Source organism: Delphinus delphis, chromosome 15 (genome assembly GCF_949987515.2).
Source record: "Delphinus delphis chromosome 15, mDelDel1.2, whole genome shotgun sequence".
Taxonomy (NCBI): domain Eukaryota; kingdom Metazoa; phylum Chordata; class Mammalia; order Artiodactyla; family Delphinidae; genus Delphinus; species Delphinus delphis.
In genome coordinates, this window is record NC_082697.1 from 31716662 (window position 1) to 31739297 (window position 22636).

The window sequence follows — 22636 nt, forward strand, 5'->3', positions numbered from 1 at the left end:
AACTTACTAAGAGACTCATAATTTCACGCCGAAGTCCAGCATGAGTGCATCCTCTAACCAAGGTCTCCCTTCCCCCTTGGGCATCCTCCCAAGGAGCCCACCGTGGTTCTCTAGCTGTGGGGGCCAATGATACTTCAACAACTGCTTTCCTCCTTTGAGTCTTCAATGTATCTAACAAAGGTGAACTTGTTGAACTAAACTTTTTACTAGTCAAGTTTCCTCCCCTAAGTGATGACTTTTAAATAATGACAGGTTTCTTTAAAGACCAGCCAAAGAAGGTATGTGAACAGCAGAACTGTGTCCAGGAGAGCTTTTATTTTTACGGAACAGTTTTAAAAATACAGAATAAAATAGCTTTATCTCTACTATTATTCACAACATCTGGTCCAAATATTACATATTTTTAAAATACTTAAACGTTTAATGAAGCCATGTTAGAAAAACAATATGAAAATTCTTTTTAAAAACTCCATAAAATAATTAGACATCTCAAAAAACAACCCCACCCCAAATACCCTCAGTATGCAAAATAAAAAACAAACAGAAATCCCAGAAAGGTATATAGCCAAAGTCAGTCACAAAAACTTAAGGAAAATATAGGCATCCCCACTGTTTTAAGAACAGTCAGAAATTTATTAACATGTCAAACAAAGGTTGTTACGAACGAACAAAAAGGGTATTAACTTGACTGTCAGTAAGACGGCACCATTGGGAAGGGTGTCCTAAGTGTTGGGAAACACACCGAGCAATTCTAAGGAGGCTGGATGTTACTAGTGTAGAGTGAAGACGAGGCACAGTCAAGAACAGACTAAAAGGACAGGAATGTGTGGAGGCTGCTGAAAAGGGATCCTCTGCGCTAATGTGCTTCACAGGTCCATGGGCAGATGCTGAACGCGGGCAAAAACGGGCAATCTTCTTGCACTACTCCAGTTGTGACTGCGGGAGGGGTGGAGGGTGGGGGAGATCCTATTCTCTGTGTCAAAATCATAAGGGGACAGACCACAACACGCATGGCATGTGAGGCCCCAGGTGTTTCCCTAAAGCCAACAGTGGCTCCCTGGGCCCTGTGAGAGCTCAGGCTGCCACCGTGTCCAGGGGGCACAGCTGGGTGAGCACACCAGGGGGCAGCAACAGTCATGCCAGGCCTGCTGCCTGCAGCTGAGCATCCACCCCAAGCCGTGGGGGTGAGTGTGCAGGATGCTGCCTTTCTTTGCGCCAGACAGGTTCTGATGAGGCTTCCGCCACAGCTCCTTGTTCGTCTCCTATCTGGCCTGACCACTTTTGTGGCATCGATATTATGGAAGATTACAGTTGCCAACTTCAAGTCTAAGTTGCTAGTACCAATATTTCAGCAGAGACATGAATTAAAGAAATAACAACTTAGCTCATGGTCATAAAATATATGCATGGGTAAATAAAGTATACACACATACGAAAGATTCATCAATGGAGAAATTCTATCATCACATGACATTGTCATGAAAATTATCATTCCCTCCCTGGAAAACTGTGACTATTATCCTGGGTAGAAATGTTATTTTACTATATGGAAATACTGTAATATTCATGCATAAACCAGGTTGTCATCATGAAAGTCAGTATTCTACAGTATGAAGCAAATCCTGTGTGTGAATCTGTTACCATGAAAACGGGAAACCATCAGGACCCATGGTTAAGCCACTTCCCTTGCCTTGATCAATCACAAGAAACTTACTACAATCTAACATTTGAAATCATCTTAAGAAAGATTCTGTATCAATGAATCTATGTTTAATTCCCTAGTGAGAATGAGAATGGAAATCGCCTACAAAGACTGGAGCCACTTCCCATTGTGAACCATTTAGATATTTTATCAAAACCAGTGGTGGGTTCGCCCTTGCCACCACAGTGATATTGCAGCATCTACTGTCCCATTTATAAGTTTCTACTTTCCACATCAGGATCACCAATGTAAATGTGAAAACGGTGGGTAGGTGTTCATGTGGGAATTGGAGGGTGAATGCCCTGCCCAAGGACATTCACATCCAAAATATCCTAAAACATTCTATTGGCCAAAGCATAGTGGGTATGTGGCCCCAGCAATGCAAGTGGGAGGTGCACAGGCACAGACCGTGCATGGCCACTGTGTCCCCCCAAACCTCCCCTTCAGGTGTGTGCTTAAACACAAGAAGCAGATGAATATATTTTTCTTTCAACTACAGACTCATTCTGTAGCATATCTGCTAGCCAGAGGACAGACTTCCTAATCTCCTGTCCCCTTCCCCCACCTTGGACAGAGAACCTAAGTTGGCCCCAATGGAACAAGAAAGGCAAAAACCCTCTTTTTCCAATAGGAGGTGTGGGCACAGGGCTTCTTTGCACATTTGAAGGCTTATGGAAAATATCGCCCCAGACCAGCAGATCTGAAACCTCTCAATAAGCCCAGCCCAGGAGAGTTTTCAGAAGGGAGAGGATTCCTAGACATCTGAAGCACATGCCCTGAGTGTTACCCACTGGGAGGGAAGATTCCTGGGTCAAGTTAAGCTGAAAGGAACTTGTTCCTGAATTACCAATGGTTCAGAGGCTTTCATTTGGATATTTGGTCCTTCTGCTCATCTAGAGAGCTAGAATACTGCAATCTCTGGGATGTTTTACAATTTTCCCCATTGTTCAGAGGAGAGAAATTGGAGATGCTGAGCAAAATACAAATAGAAGGAACTAAGCAACTAAGGGGACAACTAGGGCTGTCAGCCTCGAGGGCTTACCAAGTCAAACGGATGAAAATCATTTAACCAGTGTGCTTCTAAAGTAAATATGCACCAAATACACTTCAAAAAAACATACCATACAAATTTAAATTTAGAATCTAAGTTCTTTACTTAATCTGCGAGAAGGTCTTGGCAAAACAATGCAGTGGCTCTGAAGTGTTCTTGCCAGAATAGGCCTTAAAGCCCCAAACTTTACAGGAATCAAGGAGGCTGATTCTGTCTGCTGCCAAAGACATCCCAGTGTGGTAAGCTGAACCAGTTGCGGGCGCAGGAAGTTCGCCATGTGCTCACTGCCTGGTAAACAACCAGGTAAATACTTAAGAAGCACTACCTCAAGAAACGAGGTCACTCAGGATTTTTCTTTGATTGCAAATTTAAAGCCAAATTCAATAAAAGTCATTTTTATCAGAAACAATTTAATATTATTAATTAGAATTCAACAGAGGGGGCCTGCCAGCTGCTCTTCTTACTACCTTCAGCAATAACTTAAACAGGAAAGGCAGCATTTGGCCAGGGGATCTCATCTTCCCCTCTGCAAAATCAAAATCCAGTGGACATTCAACATGGCAACTCACAGAAAGTCTCCTTAAGCCTTAACTGCCAGATATGAATGGCAACACAACTGCAGTGATTAATTTACCAGGAGGCCGCACCATTCAATATGGCGGCTGTTTGTCACCTGCCCCAGCTTCCCTTCTTCACAAAACAAATTCACTATAACTTAACCCATGGTTTCTGGGCTCTGGTCCAGTAGTCAGTTTTGATAAATAGATTAAGCATTATGTATTTACACTTTCATGGTATCAAGCAATACAAAACACAACCGCAATAATGGTTACTGGCCTTTAAGAGCCAGGACAACAAGCTTCCCTGACGGTGTCTACAGCTTTACAAATGCTGGTTCCTTTCTTAATGGGGGATAGGAGGTGAGGAACAAGTAATAGGGATGTAAGGTAAGAGGGTCACATGGAAAAACACTGATTTCAAAAATCTATAGTCAATAACATTAAATAGGAATAAAATCTTGTAATAATAGATACACACAATAATAACTGACATCCACATGTCAGCAAACCAAGACTCCCATAAACACCTGCTTGGTGCCCTCATGGGCACTCTATACCCGTCACACCAGCCAGGAGTGAGAAATGCCAGCTAGAGTGTCTCAGCTACTAGTAAACAAAAAGAGGCCAATATGAGATGTGCTGGCCCAGCTTGGGCCAGGGTGGCACCAAGAAAGTGTAGTTGAGAATCAGATACTGATTTCAAGGTACCTTCCCTTCCCGTCCAATCCCCCAATTTCCATTCTAATTATATCTGTACAGACTTTACCCATGCACAGATTTGGGGATAGGGTAAGCATGTCACTGTTTTCAACTGGCCAGCAGCCACCTCCTACAGGAGTATCAGGGAACACAGAATCTCATTTGACAATGCAAGGATACTGGTGTCCCTTGACCAGAGGAGGTCTTTGCAGGTGAAGGTCCTGGTGCTTCCAAGCACAGAAAGCCCCTGGACCCTGGAGGTGGCCTGTAAGAAAGCTAGCACAGGGTATTAGAAGGGGACTGAAAACAAGGAATCGCTGTGGGCTTTAAGCATCCACTCCCACGGGAGGACAGGAACTTCAAATTCAGTGACCACGGCCAGCAATGGATGCTCTCAAGGGCAAAGGGTCAAGGGCTTAAATAAAAAGATAGGTGAGACACCATATTAGACAGGATCACAACCCACAACAAAAAAGCTACTTGTAATCTGTCTTAGCTCTGGGGTGGACAATGTAAATGCAGATCTACAAACATATATGTTACTGCTTGTTACTCAGCAAGGAACTACAGGTTCATGCCTCACTGCGGCTGGGCCACAGGGCGAGCTACGGCTATACTGTGGCCTGCGAGTCTTCATCTGAACTCCGGCTGTTAGTGCTCTTCCTGAGGCCTTTCCATGTGTAACCTGCAAAGGTTGGGCTGATGGGTAAGTAGCTGAAACATCTGTATTTTTTAATAATGTTCATGCCAAATGGCAAGTCGTAGGATTCCATGCCATCAAGAGACTTGCTCCCTTTGCCCACGCCCTTCTTCCATTTCCTGATTCCCCTTTCCTCTGGAGTACCTGTGGAACACACACACACAACAAAACAAAAACAGAACAATGGAATGTTTAGTTAAATAGTTCTACCAAGAATTGAGATTCTCCACTGCTGCTGTCTCATAGATTGAAAGGAATGGGATGACACAAAGAACACTTGAGGAGTAGTTGATGCCCAATCCAGAAATCTAAGAATCACTAATCCCTCAAAAGAACCACTTCTCTCTAAAACGCCGATCTGATCTTGCAAAATGGGGCCCAGAGTCATTATTACATCTCACAATGCCTTCACCACTTGGTCATTGCACACCCACCCACCACTCATCCAGACATATCACTTTTTATACTGTTTTGCTCCATTTCAGTGGGTGGGGGGTGCATTTGTCACATATTCCCCACTTGTTGTGCTCCTGTGAGGATGAATTGCCACTGGCATAACACTCCTGGCAATTCTGTACCCTGACAGATGAGTCAGGGAGAAAGATCTGGACCTACAGGGTTCAGCAACTCCTGGACTCCTTTTCAAAAATCTTTCCAGTGCAGAGAGGAGCACTGGCACCTGCTTTTAGCTACATGGGAGCCCTAACAATGTACTTCTCTGCCTGAGCCTGGGTGTTGAGCTTGACTCTATGGTGCAGGGCTTAGGAACCTCTCACATATAAGCTATGCTCTCCCATGGGCATTTCAGTAATAAAATTGACTTTAATTTCCATCTGCCTGACTCCTTTGTCTCTCTCTCACTTAGTGCTGACTTAGGAGGGAAAGAGGATGTTGCTGGCCTCCCACAAATCGAACACCTTCCACCTATTCATGTGTGTGATTCCTTCTGCCAGATGTGTTCACCTCTCGTGCCCCTAGTAACCTCTTCTTGATTGAGGCTTTTTGGAGGTAGGTTACGGGCAAAATCTCAATAAAACCTTCAAGCTCCAGAATAAACATCATCCTTCCTTGACAGTGGATGAATCTACCAGTGCGTCCATGGCAGCACTTTACAACGATACAAAGCAGCCTCCTCTAGGAAGCTGGGAAGGCCACAAGGCAGGGCCGACATCACATCCTAGTCCATCACCCAGCACTTGGCATAGAATGCACCAGCTGTGAAACAAGGGCTATGGGTGTTGGAGAGAGAGCTGCCTCCATACATCTCTCAGGCACTGGTCCTGGCAGTGGCCTGCCTCTGCAATGACTCATTTAAAGGACAGGCTCCACAAGAAGTGCTGCCCACTGGTAGCAGCTGGCTCAGGAGTGTGTGAACAAGTCAATGAAAGCCAAACTGCAGAGCTCCAGGCAAGGTTGAGCAGAAGGGCAGGCAGCTGGAGCATGCTTAAGGCATCCCGCTGCCACTTCACCATATGCAAGGAATTCACCTGCTTTTTCTTAAATGTAATTCAGCAAGAAGGAAAAAAAAAAAAACTAAGTTTATTAGCAAAAAAGTGATTCATGAAAGGTGGCTGAAAGTGTCATCTTAACCACTTTAGAAAAGACAGTTTTAACCAGTGATTGCTTTGAACTGATTCACTCTTCCTGCTTCCCATATTTATTTGTCAAAAAAAGTAAGTCACATATGTAATAAGCATGTTTGATATATACCACATACCTGGGATGGTGTTATCCAAAATAAAAGCCACACAGCCTCCTACAAACATAGCAGTTGTGAGAAGAACATTCAACACTTGATCGATTCCTGTTATCCCTGAAAATGACATAGCAACTGGTCACTGCCAGCCAGAATAGGCCTGCTCTTGACTTAGAAAGGAACACTGGGGTGGACACTAATTGCCAGTCCGTCAATACAGTGCATAAAAGTGTAAATTTCTGCTATGCATGTGTAGATAAATTTTTGCCAGTAACATGTTAAACTACTATGAATGCTTTCAACAATAATCAAAAGTTATCTCCATAAGGAAAATTCCTAACAATGGTTCACAGATGATAAATCTAATACAGTGACGTTCAACCTGTAATGAACTATGAAGACTTTGGGGGAGGAGGGTGGTGTTGTTTGCAGATTAAAAAAAAATCAATATAAAAGATGGCTGTTGTAAGGTTGAAAATTTTACGAAGTGAATAACAAGACAACAAAAATATTTGTGGGGTCAGCAATCAAACGAAGGGCTTCAGAATTCTGGGTTACTAATTAGTGCTTAGCTTCTTTTAATTAGGAGCAACTTTATTTCTAAAGATGTTATCACATGAATGAGATAAATTAAGACAGAAGTTCACACACTTTCTATATTTAAAAATATAATGATCCTCAACAGAAAAATAACATGTTTGGTGAGAATATGGAGAAATAGAAATCACTGTGTCCCACATACCTGGTGGGAATGTAAAATGGTTCACCTGCTATGGAAAACAGGTGGTTAGGAGTGCAAAGGGCTTCCAGATAAGCTTCAGCCAAGTGGGATTTAAATGAAAAACATAGATGAACATTCAACAAAATGATTCCTGAAGTTCTAAAGTACCCTCCAACTGGTGATGAGCTGTTTGTGAAGTGCTGGCTGTGGTTCTAACTTCCCCACAAGATTCAAGGCCTGTTTTCCCTACCTGTGACGAGAGGGTTCTGTCTGAGGTAACTTGGAAGGACAAGCCCAAAGAAGATTGAAAATCCAAGCACAAAGAGGTTCCGGGAAGAATTTAAATCGATGAACTGCAGGTTAGAAAGTCCAACAGCTGTGATCATTCCTGGAGAGAAAAACATTAGACCACAAGTTCCATTATCTCACCTATGGCATGGATGACAGATACACTGTTGAAGACAGACTCCCTACAATGTCCTTTCTTGGTCCCATCAGAAACAGGTTGGGAGACTGTGTAGTGACAGGACAGGGACCAAAATGTGACCACCTGGGTCTCTGATCCAAATGACCCTCGGCCTAGGCATTATTTGGGCCTAAATAAGGGGCATAAACATCACACTATGCTTTTTTTAGACCAGGCAAAAAACTAAGGACATTGGCTCTCCCTCAAAAACTTGATTCAAACAATTTCAATTACATTGGGAAATGCACCCAAATATCAAGTCCCTGATTACTATAGCTGAATGGCACAGAGATCAAATCGAGTCCCATCGTAAAAATGGTCAGTTTTAAATGGCCCAGAAGGGAAGATATCTGAGTTTAAATCAATTAGAAATGGCAACTAGAGGGAATAAAATTTAATTTGATTTTTCCTAGCTCAATTATTCTACCTTTAACATCAACTCAACTCAGAAAGTGATATATTGTTTATATGTTTTTAAGGTATATCCTTTTGTATTTTAAAAAAGAAATTTATCGTTACCTTCAATCTCACTGAAGGGATTCCTTAGCAAATGTGAAGAAAGAAAAGGAGCCTGAGAAGGAAGCCGGCTATCAAGGAAATGGAATTTTACCAAAGAGAGTACAGAAGAGGGCGCCAAGCACAGGATCCGGGAGCGAGGCGAAGAGGGCACTGAACTTTCCAATCATGCCTAACGCCAGCATGAGTGCTGCACCGTACTGTATCACCCGACGACTGCCAACCTGTGGGACACACAGAGGGCAGAGACAGGCGTTAACCTTGAGGCCCTCCAGCAGCACACACAAGTACTCAGGCCCCGCAGGAAAATGTGACAAAACCCACAGACAAAATCTGGATTACTCTTAAAACTTTTAGTTAAGAGGGTTCAGTCTCATTTCACAATGAGGATTGATCTCAATACTCTAAACACATAAATATTACTATAAACACAACTAGAGTAAAAAGATTACCACCACCTTTCCTTGTTCCCATCCCATCCGGTTCTTGCCAGAAGCTGACCGTTCTGCTCTCCTTGACTACGGGGATCCTGGGGCTCAGCCTTTGCGTCTCCGAGCCCTGGGCAATGTCACCTCAGTGTGCACCTGCTCCTGCGCTCTGGTCCTGGGTTTCTAATGCCCACAGTCACTGGCCAGGATGATCTTCTAGTGTCTCAAATGCAAAAACTACACTTGGCCCCTGCTTCTCTTCTAGGTTCTGGCAAATCAGACAAAACCCCCAAACATTTCTGGAACTACTTTTCCTCCTGGTGTATTACTCATTAGAGGTGGCACAGCCTGGAGACCAAAGAGTGCAGGAGCTGCCTGGCTCCTGTCTCTGCTCCACCTCTAACTATGAGACAGGCATTAGCCTCTCTGGGTGGCAGGATCCTCATCTCTGTAACAATGAACGGTGTGCTTCTGCTTTGAGGATTAAATGAGATGCAATATAAAATAGTCTGAACAGCACCTGGGAAGCATTAGGTTATTTGACAGCCTCCCACCTGAAATTGCTGCCTCTGGCCTTTCCTCTGCCCACATGTCCTCTCCACTATGATGGAGTGACCTCTTTAACATCGTGACTTGGGAGGTCAGTCCCCTGCCTAAGTCTTCGGGTTCTCATCCCCCTTCTGGCCAGTTCTCAGACACATCCTTCAAAATACAACCCCAATGCTACCTCTTCTGCAAAGCCTTCTTTGATTCCAAGGCTTGGCTTCCCCAACTCTGGACTTCTGCAGCACCATGTAAAGCATTTCCCATGTGGTCCCAACTTTATTGGTTAAGCTTGATCTCTGCCTTCTAGAAGCGTTCATCTAGTCCACTGTCACCCAGGTAGCGAGAGATGGAGCTAGCACTGGGCTCAAGAATCCTACACTGTTGGCCCCTACTCTGTGCTGCCTCTCCCAGGAAAACATCCTGAGGACGTAAACTGGATAAAAGAGGTTCCAGAAACGGAATAGTGTCCACAGGGCTTTATGTATGACTTACAGTGAATAGAAGATGGCTACTTAAATTTTAAGTAACTAAAATGAAATGAAATGTATAAGTCAGTCCGTCAGTTGTACTAGTCACATTTCAAGTGCTCAGTAGGCATGTGTGGCTGGGGGCTCCCACAGGGGATAGTGCAGGTACAGAACATTTCCACTATTGCACTGTTCTACTGGATGATGCTGGGCTGGACCTTCCGACAGCTTCTCAATGTGCCCAAAGGTCAATTTCAGAATAAGAATTGAATCTTTTACTGAGCTGTCCAGCTAGAATCAGTCACAGCTGACACTGGAGCCTAGCGTCCATTACTCCAATTTACAGTTCCTCCCATTATACCACCACTATGTTCAGGGGAGCGGTGAAAAGGTCATGCAAACTGGCAAACAGAGCAAAAGTGACTTACACTTGGCTGTAATACATGATTAGGAAGGCTTTCATTTACAAATAGCTTGTTTTTCAGCATTTTCAAGGACCTACTACGTGAGCAGCACTTGGGAAACTGGGATGGGGGGCGGTGGTGGATACAAAGATGAGTAAGTCACAAGCTTATGATAAAATAATTGTACTGTTGCAATTGTTATGTTGCGTGGGAGTCCAGTGGGAAGAGAAAACTCTGAAAAGTTGGGGAGGGTTCCCTGGAGATGGTCTTGAGGCATGAGTTAAGAGAAAGAGCAACCAGACAGAGGGATCCACCTCCCAGCAGGGTCAGGCCAGTTAGGTGTGCAGGGGGGAGGGCTGAGCTGGCCCTAGGGATGCCTGAAACAATAAATCTTTTATGAAACCATGCAAGGAAGGCTGATCTGCCTTAGATGCTGTCCAAAAAAAGCAGCAAGTTAGCCATTCTTCTGTTCGACAAACATTAAGTGAGTGCCTATTACACATTTCTGTTCCAAACACCAGAGACACAGCCCTAAAAATCCCTGCCCTGCTGGTGCTTACATGGAGCCTTCACATCTCTTTCTCCACTCCCTGGAATCACCTCCCAGACTCCCTTCTGATCTCCTTCCTGAACTGTGGCTTTGCCTAGGGCCACTGAAAAATCGACACTGCATTTCTGACTTTCCAAAGTGTTCAACAGGGTGGTATGCTGCAGAGGAGAAATGATCTCCCTCTGGATACCATCAAAGAGATAGTCCAGCCAGGGAAGATGGTGTTTACTCTTCCTAGAAATAAACTTAGGGCTAAACATCATATAACAGTATCTCTATTTTGCTTATTTAAGCACATGCTAAGTGTTTTACATCAAGTTATTAATTCCAAAACCTTGCGAGTTGTCTTTATAGACAAGGGTATAGAAACTCAGAGAGGTGACGTTTCTTGCCCGTGGTCACTTTAGGAGAATGTGATGGAACCAAGGCTGGATCCAAAGCAGCCACCTCCCTACCATGTCATGCTGCCCTTCTCTGTGGGACAGACACTGGAACACACTCAGCAGAGAAGTCCTGCACATGGAATCCAACCCATTCAACCCTCAGAACTTCAGAACACACAATGGGGTAGGCAGCCTCAACTCTGATCAAATAGTTAGAATGTCCATGTCTGTACATGGAACGCCATAACTGGATAAAGGATAGCAAACAGTGGAGTTGCCAGGAAATGGAGGTAGATTCTCTGGAAGAGCCACATATCACCCTCTTTCTATTTGTTCTGGAAGTCTGATACAATGGTCCAGACAGTGGTGTCTGGAAGAATTTCATACAGTGATGGAAACGTTCTGTATCTGTGCTTTCCTGTGGCCACCAGCCACATGTGACTACTGACTACCATATTAGATAACACAGATCTAGATCTAGAACTGTCAGATTTCAGATCTGAGTTCTAATCAGAAAATGACTGTCCCAAGTCCTTCAGCTGGACAAGAGGCAGAATACTGCCTATAACCTTGTGCTTCCTTTTTCCTGGGCAGGAATCTTCCATCAGCCACATGGCTCAGGCCACAGAGAAGTTTCTGGTGCAAGTCCTACTTCCCCACCCCAAGACATCTGTGTAGATGGCTCAATTATACCCCCTTGTGAGTCAGGGCAATGGAAACCAATTCCAGGGCTGATATTGCTCTCAAATGGATAAGGCCTTTGCCTAGGGTAAATGGGTCCAAAGGGATTCTGAGGTAAGATCAATTGGCTCAATTAAAAAATGCAGGCAGGGTGCCTTTTCAGAATAAGCTAGCACTATCAAAATTATAATAAAGATAATTATTCTCCAAACCATCTCAGTCAAGTTTTAGAAGGAACCTTAATGACAGCACTACTTACTCCCTACAGTGACCTTGGTTAAATTATGTGATGATGTGTTTTAAAAAGGTGCAGAAAGGGAGCTGGCTTGTTAAACTGTTTCCCCAAGAGTCCCTCCATCTATAATAATTTTACTACTCTGTTATTTTGGATTAGTTATATGTCTACAGGCTCATGGCAGCAAACTGGCTAAAAAGTGAGTGGCTTATGCCCCATTTGGTGCCCATTTGACCCTTCCCTTAGCTCTGTATGCTCAGCATCTGCTCTCACCATGGGCAGCAATAGGACCCAGGCATCCTGGAGGAAGTGCCCATCAGGCAGCCCTCACACGTCATGTGCCAGGAGCAACAGGCAGCAGGTGGGGCCACCACCAGCACACCTGAGGCTGAGCTCTGTGATGGCCTGGCCAACTTACAGGAAATCAACCAGCATGTCAGGCTTGCACAGTGCATGCCCTGCTCCCTTTCACTTGGATTTGCAGTTACAATTAACCAAACTAAGTATCTGGTTTCTTTTTATCTGGTTATATAATCTTGCAGAGGGCTGGAGGAGGATTTCTAATTTTAAAGAGGTCAAACAGTTCTAGAAGGCTCCAGCCCACCCCCAAGTTCTCAAGTTCAGGAGGAAGACCTCTGACTCATGCAGGCCACCCTAGGTGGTGAACCAGTTCTAACGGTGTCTAGCTGTGCAACATACAATGGCCAGGGCCGAGCTGCATTCCTCAACACCCTGGGCAAACAGCAAGCTCTGGCCCACAGCAACTGGGATATAAAATTTATTTGCTAGTAAATTTGAAAGGCCAAGAAGTAGCCTCCTTTTTACTGAGGCTGGATTGTGGTGTCTGTGCTTGGAGTGGGGTGGGGAGGAGAGACGAGTGGGGAGGACTTCAGACCCAGGCACTGCTTCAATCTGAGTGACTCGCTGTGGCTTGTGCTGCCACTTAACTCCACAACCGATTTCATCTGAAAGAGAATGATGCTGCTGCAGTTTGAAAACTGTGTTACTGTAAGATTGATTTATTTGTAATGAGTAATATAATTTGTCATCTAGAACTAGTGCCATCTCCTAACTGGTCTCCTGTTTCTACCCTCTCTCCCGCCCACCATGTTCTTCTTTCATCATAGCAGTCATAGTGATTCTTAAAAAAAAAAAAAAAATCACATCAAGTCACACCCTGCGGCCCCCTCTTCCACGCGGCCCCTGGCAGCCTGTAGGGCTGCAGGACCTGGCCCTCAGCTACCCCAAGAACCTTATCTGCTCTTACCAGGCCCACTCCCACTTCCCTCTCTGCTTCCTGCCCCACTAGCCTCCTTGCTGATCTGCAGAGTGCCAGCCTGCTCCTATGATAGGCTTTGCACTGGCGGTTGCCCTGCCGGAATGAATGCCCCTCCCCAGGTACCTGCACAATTCCCTCCTTCAGCTCCATCAGGTCTTTGCTCAAAGTCATCTTCTCAACGAGGCTTAGCCTGACTACCCGATTTAACACTTACCCTCCTGATCCCCCACCCTGCCCCATATTTCTGTCATACTTATTATGCTTACTATTTATTGCTTGTCTTCCTCTGCTAGAATCTAAACTCCACAGACGATGGAGATATTTCTCTTTTTTATTCACTGATGTATCCCAAGTGCCTAGAACAGTAGCCTAGCAAAGGGTCAGTGCTTAATAAAAATTTGTGGAATGTATGAAGGAATAGCACCAGAGTGCCTGCCTACCCAGGTCAGTCAAGGCGAAAGAGACCTCTATCAGCGTTCCATAAACCCATCAATGAAAAAATAAGAGATGGGGAAGAAGATGATCTCGGAATTGGAGGCCATCCTTTTGGAACTCACAGTGGCCAGACCAATCAATGAAATGGATCAACATTTAGAGGCCCAACCATTTAATTAGAAAAATATTTGTACCTTAGTAATTCCCAAAACTCCAATGTTGGGACTGGATGAAGTAGAGCCATTCCCAGTACCAAATATGCCATCGAGAACACAGGAGAGACCCTCCACGAAAATCCCCCTAAAACGTAAAGGAATGGGGGAAAGAAAAACATTCATTCCATGGGAGAAATACTCTGAAATACACTCTAAATGGTTGTGACCCAAAGGCAGGGTCCACAGAACTGAAGCCTCCACACTCTCCAGGAGGGGTTAGCAATGCAGACTCTCAGGCCCCATCCCAGATCTGAAGACCTGCATTTTAACAGTATTCTCCATGCTCATTCAACGTTGAGAAGTACATCTCTGAACCACACATCAGACACAAATGTTTAAAAATTATTCCAAATTAAAAGATTTTAGCCAGAAATATAAAGTCATTTGTTGGAATCTAAGACAAACATGGGTCATCCATTGATTTGATTCCTTTCCTATTACTATATAGTTTTATCAGAAAGGAAATGCTTTGTAATTTTGTAAACATTAGAACTTTTAAAAGAATCAGTATATAAGTAATTTACTCATATGCAATAACTCCATTAGAGAAAAACAGAAAAACCAGGACTCTAAACCCCAACAGAACCAATGCAAGAGGTGCTAAGACACCAGCCCTTTGGATCTCATCACACACAATCCCTTCTGGAAGGGCGGCAGCTGGCTGGGAAAGGCGGAATGATCTGGGCTATTTTCTCTTCTCTGCAGCTTCCATAGGGCCCAATTTGCCCCCAGCATCCAGAAACTAAAGACCAGATGTGCCGAGAATATAAACCCCACAGCTCATAAACCTCTAGATTCTACAGACTTCATTTATTCCTGCTGCTATCTCTCTATATATGAATTGTAACTGTGAATAGAACAGCTGGGAAAACAAGAAATCAAAGGGGACAATACATCCATGACCCAAACCAAGCACAGAACAATGGCAGTATCTGGTACTTGTTTTGGTGAGTTTAAGGTCTGGAGTGATCTCACAGAGAATGTCTTATACAACTGTTACCATGAGGAAGAAGGGTGGGAATTCTGCTCCATATTATGGATGAGGAAAATCAGGGCAAAATGGGGGCAGTGACTTGTCCAAAACAAACAGCCAATAAAGAGCCCTGGTGCTTGGCTACTTCAGGTTGAAACTCTTGGTTATCCAAACCAAAGAGCAAACTATGAGGCGCTGGGCCCGATGAAGAGCTCGTTTTTTCTCAGGAACGCACCTGTTTATTGCATGGATGGGGGGCGGTGGGGCACAGGACAGCCTTGCACAGGCGTAGTAGTCCCCGATAGACTCGATAATACTGGCAACGACCGCACTGAGCATGCCGATGACACCAGCCGCAGAGATGGTGGGCAGTCCCCATTGAACTAAGGAAGGAAAACAAGCATGAAAGCCTCATGAACTTTCTTAGAGAGGCAGGCAAAAGTTTTCAGGACGTTGAGTCCTTCAGTATGTTAGAGGACTCTACAAGATCCACTCAGATTTTTGAAGCTCATGGAAACTATTTATTTTTACACCTAGGTCATCTAGTGCACTATATGCCTGGGAACAGTTTCTGAGTTGGATGAAGACAACCATAACCAGGATTGATCTGCTTTATTTAAAAGAAGAAATTGTTTGGCTGGAAGAGGTGGGTGCTTCTCTTCTTGCTTCCAAGCCACACTCAGTGTCTGTTAAATTACAGTTCAACACAGCCTGCTTTGTTGGCATAGGAATTTGTATGAAGAGGATTTTTAGCCCTGCTGTGCAAGCATGATACAAAATAGTGCTCCTGCCCAGGGGGTGGCGTCAAATGAAAGATCACCAGCTAAATTTAAATCCCAACAGTAAAGCATGGCACAAAGTATAGATAACCCTTCTCTAGTATAATTCCAGCACTTTTTTTTTTTTTTAAGTAAACCATGTTATGGAAAATTAAAGAGTTTCCTTTAAGAAAGCAAAGCAAAGTCCCCAGGTAGCTTCATTTTGAGTATCCTATCCAGATTTAATTTTTAGTAGGGTTTTTTTTTTCTTTAAAAGTATATCTATTTGGATACCAAAAACCATTGATCTTATTTAATAAAAATAGCATGAGGAACCTTCACTGTTAGAACGAATAGACTTCTTTGTAAAGTACCTAGACCTTCTTTCCCTGAACCATTAGTTATAATAGAGCTACTAAATAGAAAGGACAGTGAAAAAAGAAATGTATAAAATGTTATCTTGTGCAGGGGCCAACAGTGTACTGAGGGATCAGAACACTAAAAGATCTTGGAACCAGTGCAATGATTAGACTTCAAATGAAGGCAATCCAAACCAGGTCACAATGAGTACCAGTTACGAAGTCAGGAAGTAGCACAGTCCCTATCCAAGAAGGGCCTGGAGAGCAGGAGACAGGTGGAGAGGGTGTTCTGGGTAGGCAGCAGCCTGAGCATCAGTGGATGGATGCAGCTGGGCAGGAATAGGCTAGTGCTCAGCAGAGGAGGGTGTGCAGCATGGGGCAGGTAGGTTTGGAAGGCCTTGACCAGTCCCCTGGAGGGGTTTGGTCTCTGTCTCATAGGTAATGGGAGCAACCACAAGTTTGGGAAGAAAAAGATGACATGTAAAGTAAGATGTGCAGAATATGCCTGGAGTATATGTGTAGACAGAACTTTTCCTCCCTGGAGCTCACTTTACCCTGTGGGAGCTGACCAGGGGGTGCAGAGGCAGCCTGTGGTCAGGGGTTCAAGGTGCAGACCCACCAGCAACTGGCTTGGTCAACATCTTGTCTCTGGATTGGTTTGGAATGGATTCTTCTCATGAAGATGATTTCTTTATCAAGCAACATTTTGTGTTTTCTAGATAACCTTTTATATGGTTACCTTTGCTGATGTAGCACTGTGGTTTCATTTTAGTATCTTGATTTTGGGGGTTGGATTTTTGTTTCATTTTGCCATTTATTATTTTTCAGAAATTGCCTTTTATTTTTTGTCTTTTTACTTTTTTACTGCTTTCTTATTTTTTTCCCCTTTGCCTGAAGTCCTTATTTTAAAAATATTTATTCCATTTTCTTCAACATTTAAAATTTGTAATCTTAATTTTTGTTCCCTTTTCCTTCAGATTATTTATTTAAATTTTAAACCTGCTGGCTTCCAGCCTTCTATTTAATTCTGTTATTTCATCTTTCCTCTTATCTAGAAGCTTTAATTTATTTTGTTACTTTATAGCAGGTTTCTCAACTCGGCACTGTTGACGTTTTGGACCAGAAATCTGTATTTTAACAACTAATCCAGGTAATTCTTAGCATATTAAAGACTAAGAACCACTGCTCTAGATATATGAAAACTTGTCTCTGGATTAAGCCAAATCATTAGAGAGTACATAAGACTACATCCTCTGGCTCTGGAAGTAGCTCTTTATCTAGGGGAGCTCTGGCAATAGAGAAGCTGGTGGCAGTCAAGGGCTGTTGTCAAGAGGAGCCAGACAGCACTCTCTGCTGTCATGACATTAAGGTCCTGTCCAACTCAGTTATGCCTCCTTGTGCATGGGCCCCATGGTACCTGAGCAAAATCTCTCTGGTCTTTCAACACACGCACAGCTGGTTCTCCTGGACACCCCACTCTGTGTTTCTATTTGTGCTCATCTTGGGAGCCACATGCACAGGCAGCGAGGACCACCCCGCATGTGCCGTGGGGGCTTCCTCCTACCTGCCCTCCCATGCCTCCCCTGACTCCCTCACCAATCGACTTTTAAACTCACTTTATCTCAGATTACATGTATGTTTATGAACCATGTACTGGGGGGGAATGGGGGGATGAATTTGTGTATACATAAATACATACTTATACCATATAATCTGATGAGAATGTTTTTTAGAAAGACTAAGCTTTTTACAGTGTTTGTAAATGTGTCAAGACCAGAAGGAACAACTGCCAGCATCCTTATCATTTAACATGCTTAGAACAGTTATCTTTTCTTTTTTTTCGGCCATGTCATGGCATGTGGGATCTTAGTTCCCTGACCAGGAATTGAACCCGTGCCCCCTGCAATGGAAGCACAAGAGCCCCAGCCACTGGACCTCCAGGGAAGTCCTTAGAACAGTTATCTCTAACCCAGTCTTAATATCCTTGGCTTTTCCTCCTTGTCATAAAATATGAAAATGTAACTGCTGGACAGGGGCATAAATTGGCACAACCCAACTAAGTTCAGGTTTCCATTCTAATAAAAACCTTAAATGCCAGGAACAGACTCTTTACAATACAACAACAAGCATGCAATCATCACTGGGTTCACACCAATCACTTTCGGGGCTGGGGTCTAGAAAACGCTACACATGAATCCAAGTGATACCTCACAGATGGGGATTGTACATCCCTGCCACCTGGCCAAGAGTTACTCAACACTGAAATTATAACGTAAGATCCATCGTCCATCCATTTGTGAATGAATATTAGTTTACCTGACAGCTGTGACCAAATTAAAAAATAATTATAGCTACCCATTAAAAGATTATACAAACTCCATCATGCTTGAGCCATCTGCTAATCTTCAGGCCCCTCCCACTCAAGTCTGTTCATTTCAGTGGCTTGGGTACTGTGCAGCTCTGTACTTGCCTTTCTAAGCAGCTGCCCTCAAATCCTGGCCACCAGAGATCAAATCTGGCAAGAGACACCTTTATGTCTGGGATTTTCCCTTAGTGGAACCAAAAGAAACAACCAGTATACCTGAGAAGGGAGCTGGTTAGTCTCTGTGTGTTAATTATGGCCCTCTGGGGACAAAGCCTCCTGCCTCCCTTTTCTGCGGTCTAATCCTCTAAGGGCCAGAATGGTAAGACTTCCAGGGCATGCTCTGGGACAAAGAAGGCCTTTCGTGTTGAAGAGCCTCCTGCCAACTTCCAACTCCTCTAGGTTGGGCCCTTGTGGGCTCCTGACCCCTCTTGGCCACCAGAATACTTACATGGGTATGGGACCTTAAACCACGGGGCTACCAGAAGCACACCCTGCCTGGCATCAGTTCGAGCGTAGAAGCCGTACTTCGCGCTATCAGGAGGGAAGACATCTGTTACTGTGAAGATGAAGCAGAGCAGCCAGGACACAAGGATGGCCAGGATGATCTGAAGTGGTCAAAGGAAAAAGCTCTGTCAGGCCAACAGAAGTGGTGGTTGTTGGCAAAAGACGCCTTCCTGCAGTCGGAATATCATACCCCAGAGCCCATCATCATCAGTACTTTGCAGAAAAAATACATAAGGGATCTGCTTAGAAACTATTCCTTGAATGGAATCACATTTAGAGAGAGCAATTTTATGTAGTGAAGTGATTTAGTCCGAATCTGGCTAGTAAAATAAGAATAATGGATAATGGGCCTGAAAAGGCCACATGGAGTCAGACCTCCCTCAATTCCAAGGACAATCAATGTCCTCTCACATACTGCTAAAAGGACTCCAGCATTGGAAACTTCCACTGCTTTTAAATTTTAGGTCCATGGTGATTTGGATGGTCATTAGTACCCTGATATCATCACACAGACATGGTCCCCCCAGGATGACCTGCTTAAAACCCCTCTTCTCATATAAACATTTTACATATGAACCAAAGGCAATATTGCCAAAAAAAAAAAAAAAAAAAAAGGTGACTACTCACAGGGAACATTTTGAAAAGCTGTAACTTGTATGCAGTCCATCCTTTCTTGGATTTGTAAATTGGGAGAGGAAATTTAACATTTCTGGCATATTGAGAAAACAGTAATACTAGGAAAATTGTCCTGAGGAGAGAAAGAAAATGATCTAGGTTAAAGGCTGTTATATCTGTGTTAAAAATAATACTCAAATCTTCAATGGCAAAATTGACCACACGTGTTCAACTCATTTCTCTACAAAGCTGCTCGTCCTCTATCATTTGGGAAATCATATTTTTTGGAAATGATTTTTAGATCTTAACATTTCTAGATATGGAAATGAAATTGTCATGTAAATGCTTTTGCTAAATATTCCTTAATAGAATAAGAAAACCCAAAGAATGTACACACTGATAGGAAAATCTCACACTATGTAAGGAAAAAAACAAGATGCCAGATACAACATACTGCACAGTATAATTACAACTATAAATTAACTAAAAAGCAGCTACCACACAAGAGTGCATGTACACACACACATGCATGCATACAAACAGGTAAGAAGGACAGGATCCAAAATGCTCACAAGGATTGGCTTCAGGTGGCAATGTGATTTGTGACCTTTTTCCCCCCACTTTTCTGTATTTTCTGATTTACTTGTAAGGAACATAAATTACTTTTAAAAAGCAAAAAGTAAAACTTCAATATTTAAGAAAGCTATATACAGTAGAATTCAATATTAATAATAATATTCCTGAGAGGTTTCTGTGTCAGACATTACACATAGGTCTTCCTGCCCATCATCCCAGCCTTCTACGGCGGCTTCTATAACCATCCACTTTACAGAGAAACAAAGCCAGCAGTCCAAGATCATACAGCTACGTGGGCCAGAGGTCTAGCTCTACAGCCTGGGTTCTGAACTACCTTGCCGCACTGTTTGTGAAGGCAGGAATGCCTGGGTTGACTCAACAGTTTCTCTCTACCGAGTTCCACACTCTTGACCCAGGTACACTGAATGCTGCAGGAGGCAGGTCGGCTGGTCACCCCCCTGCAGCAGGACCCAACACAACCTCATCTGTCTGGTGCCCCATGTGTGGCAGGTGTGGGATGGCTTCCCACCGCTGAAATGATGAAGGAGTACAACAATATGTCTCATCACCCATGGGGACTCATTCTTTCCCTTACAACCTGAGGTGGAGTTGGCAGGAAGAGTTGATTCTCAGTCAAAGTTAAGCTTAAGTGTTCCTGGGCGCAATTCTAATTGGTGAGATGGAATTATCAGTTTCATTAAGAGCTGGTCAACTGCAGCTTCATGGTCACATTCCACCTGAGGTGTTGACTGCAGCCAGCCACCACTCTACCATCTCCCCACCTATGCAGGCACTTTGCTGACCTGGTACCACCACAAAGTCATCAGACCAGTACCAGTTCAAGGATGAAAACATAAATGGTGCCCAAGTTATTCCAACTCCCCCAGGAAGGTGAAGTTTAACAAAAACCAATATGATAATGAGGGATACTAAAACAGGTGTATTTTAAACTTAGACCAACGTAAAATTTTCATGTCTTAAAAAAGTTATTGGTTTCCTTCCAAAGTATATACTAAAATCCAAAAAAGCCTGGTATCTATTATTACTGTTATAATTATTGCAGACAACATCCCACCTGACAGTTACACCTGCATTATGGTGTTCACTTTTCAAAGCACGTTTAAAAATGGAAAGGAAACACATAACAGAATACAAGGAAGGTCACCCAGATCTCAGGCTCAAATATGGCAACTGAAATTGAGTAAGTGAACTGGGCAGGTGAACACTACTCTTCTATTTTTATCCTCAAATACACTTGTGGGGCAGGTAGGGCAGGCAGCCCCACTGCAGAGAGGCAGAAGCAGAGGCTCAGCAGTGGGTGATGTGTCTGAGTTCATAAGACTTGGCCTAGCACATAAGGGACAGGATCCGAGCCCGGATCCTCAGGCCAGGGTTCTTGTCCACCACATCAGGTGTTTTCCATCTCGTTACATTTTGTTTGTTTGTCTACCTTTGTTTTTTTTTGTTTTTTTTAGGAGTGTGTGTGTGTGTGTGTGTGTGTGTGTAGGGTGTGTGTGTGTGTGTGTGTGTGTGTGTGTAGGGGTGTGTGTATATGGGGGTGTGTGTTGTGGTTAGGAGTGTATATGTGTATGTAGGGGTGTGTGTATATGGGTGTGTGTTCTGCGGTTAGGAGTGTGTGTGTGTGTAGGGGGTGTGTGTTTGTGTAGGGGTGTGTGTATATGGGTGTGTGTGTTGTGGTTAGGAGTGTGTGTGTGTGTGTGTGTGTGTAGGGATGTGTGTATATATGCGTGTGTGTGTGTAGGCGTGTGTTATAGATGTCTGCCTTTGTTTTAACCTTACCTATATTATGCAAGCAATGCATACTAAGATGTAGAAAAATTATAAAAGGCTGATAAGCAAAAAGAGAAAAAATCTTGAAGACTACTCATCATCTCACATTGGGCGATAAGCATGCAGCATTCTGGTCTATCAATTCCCAGGGCTTTTTAGAGCAGCGGTTCCCAACCTTTTTGGCACCGGGGACCGGTTTTGTGGAAGACAATTTTTCCACAGACGGGGGTGGGATGGGGGGTAGATGGTTCAGGTGGTCATGTGAGCAATGGGGAGCGGCAGGTGAAGCTTCGCTCACTCGCCCGCCACTCACCTCCTGCTGTGCGGCCCGGTACCTAACAGACTGCGGACCAGTACTGGTCCGCGGCCTGGGAGTTGAGGACGCCTGTTTTAGAGCATGTCATCGGGTCCCAGGCACCAGGATTAGAGAGGGAGACAGGACTATCTGATGTCATCCTTGCCCCTAGAGCACAAACAGGTCATCATTTGGACCAAACTCGAATCATACTTTACATGCTGCTTCCCAACTAGCTTGCAGCCTCAGTTAACACCCTCACCTCAAGAGATGGCAACCTGCATCAGCACCTTAGTGGCTGCTTAGCATTCCATCTACTGGATGTACCACATCTTATTTAAACATGTCCCCTAAGGTACGACATTGGGAGCAACAGAAACAACTGCAATGAATCATCCTTCTCTGGTACCAGTCTGAATGTCTCCTTATGACAAGTTCCTAGGACTAGAACAGATCTGTCAAACAGTGAACACCTTATTAAAAAGTGTTTGATACAAACTGCTAAATATATACAGAAAGGTTGGGTGAATTTACAATCCCACACAGAGACCAATGTCCATCTGCTAATGTGACCAACAAGGGCTTAATTTCCAAAATATACAAACAGCTCATACAACTCAATAACAAAAAACCAAACAACCCAATTGAAAAATGGGCAGAAGACCT

The 22636-nt window shown here is 43.8% G+C and overlaps 1 protein-coding gene across 1 annotated transcript in view; it reads right to left on the minus strand.

The window, feature by feature from the left end:
- Window positions 1-295: 295 nt before the first annotated feature.
- The window catches only part of SLC23A2 (solute carrier family 23 member 2), a 147914-nt gene continuing 125573 nt past the window's right edge, over window positions 296-22636 (minus strand). Inside the window, exons 10-17 of the mRNA XM_060031194.1 lie at window positions 19321-19441; window positions 18638-18794; window positions 14943-15090; window positions 13714-13819; window positions 8206-8335; window positions 7380-7517; window positions 6430-6525; window positions 296-4856 (exon numbers count right to left, since the gene is read on the minus strand). Of these exons, the coding sequence (XP_059887177.1) occupies window positions 4624-4856; window positions 6430-6525; window positions 7380-7517; window positions 8206-8335; window positions 13714-13819; window positions 14943-15090; window positions 18638-18794; window positions 19321-19441 (1129 nt within the window). The 3' untranslated portion in view covers window positions 296-4623. The remainder of the gene's footprint in view (window positions 4857-6429; window positions 6526-7379; window positions 7518-8205; window positions 8336-13713; window positions 13820-14942; window positions 15091-18637; window positions 18795-19320; window positions 19442-22636) is intronic.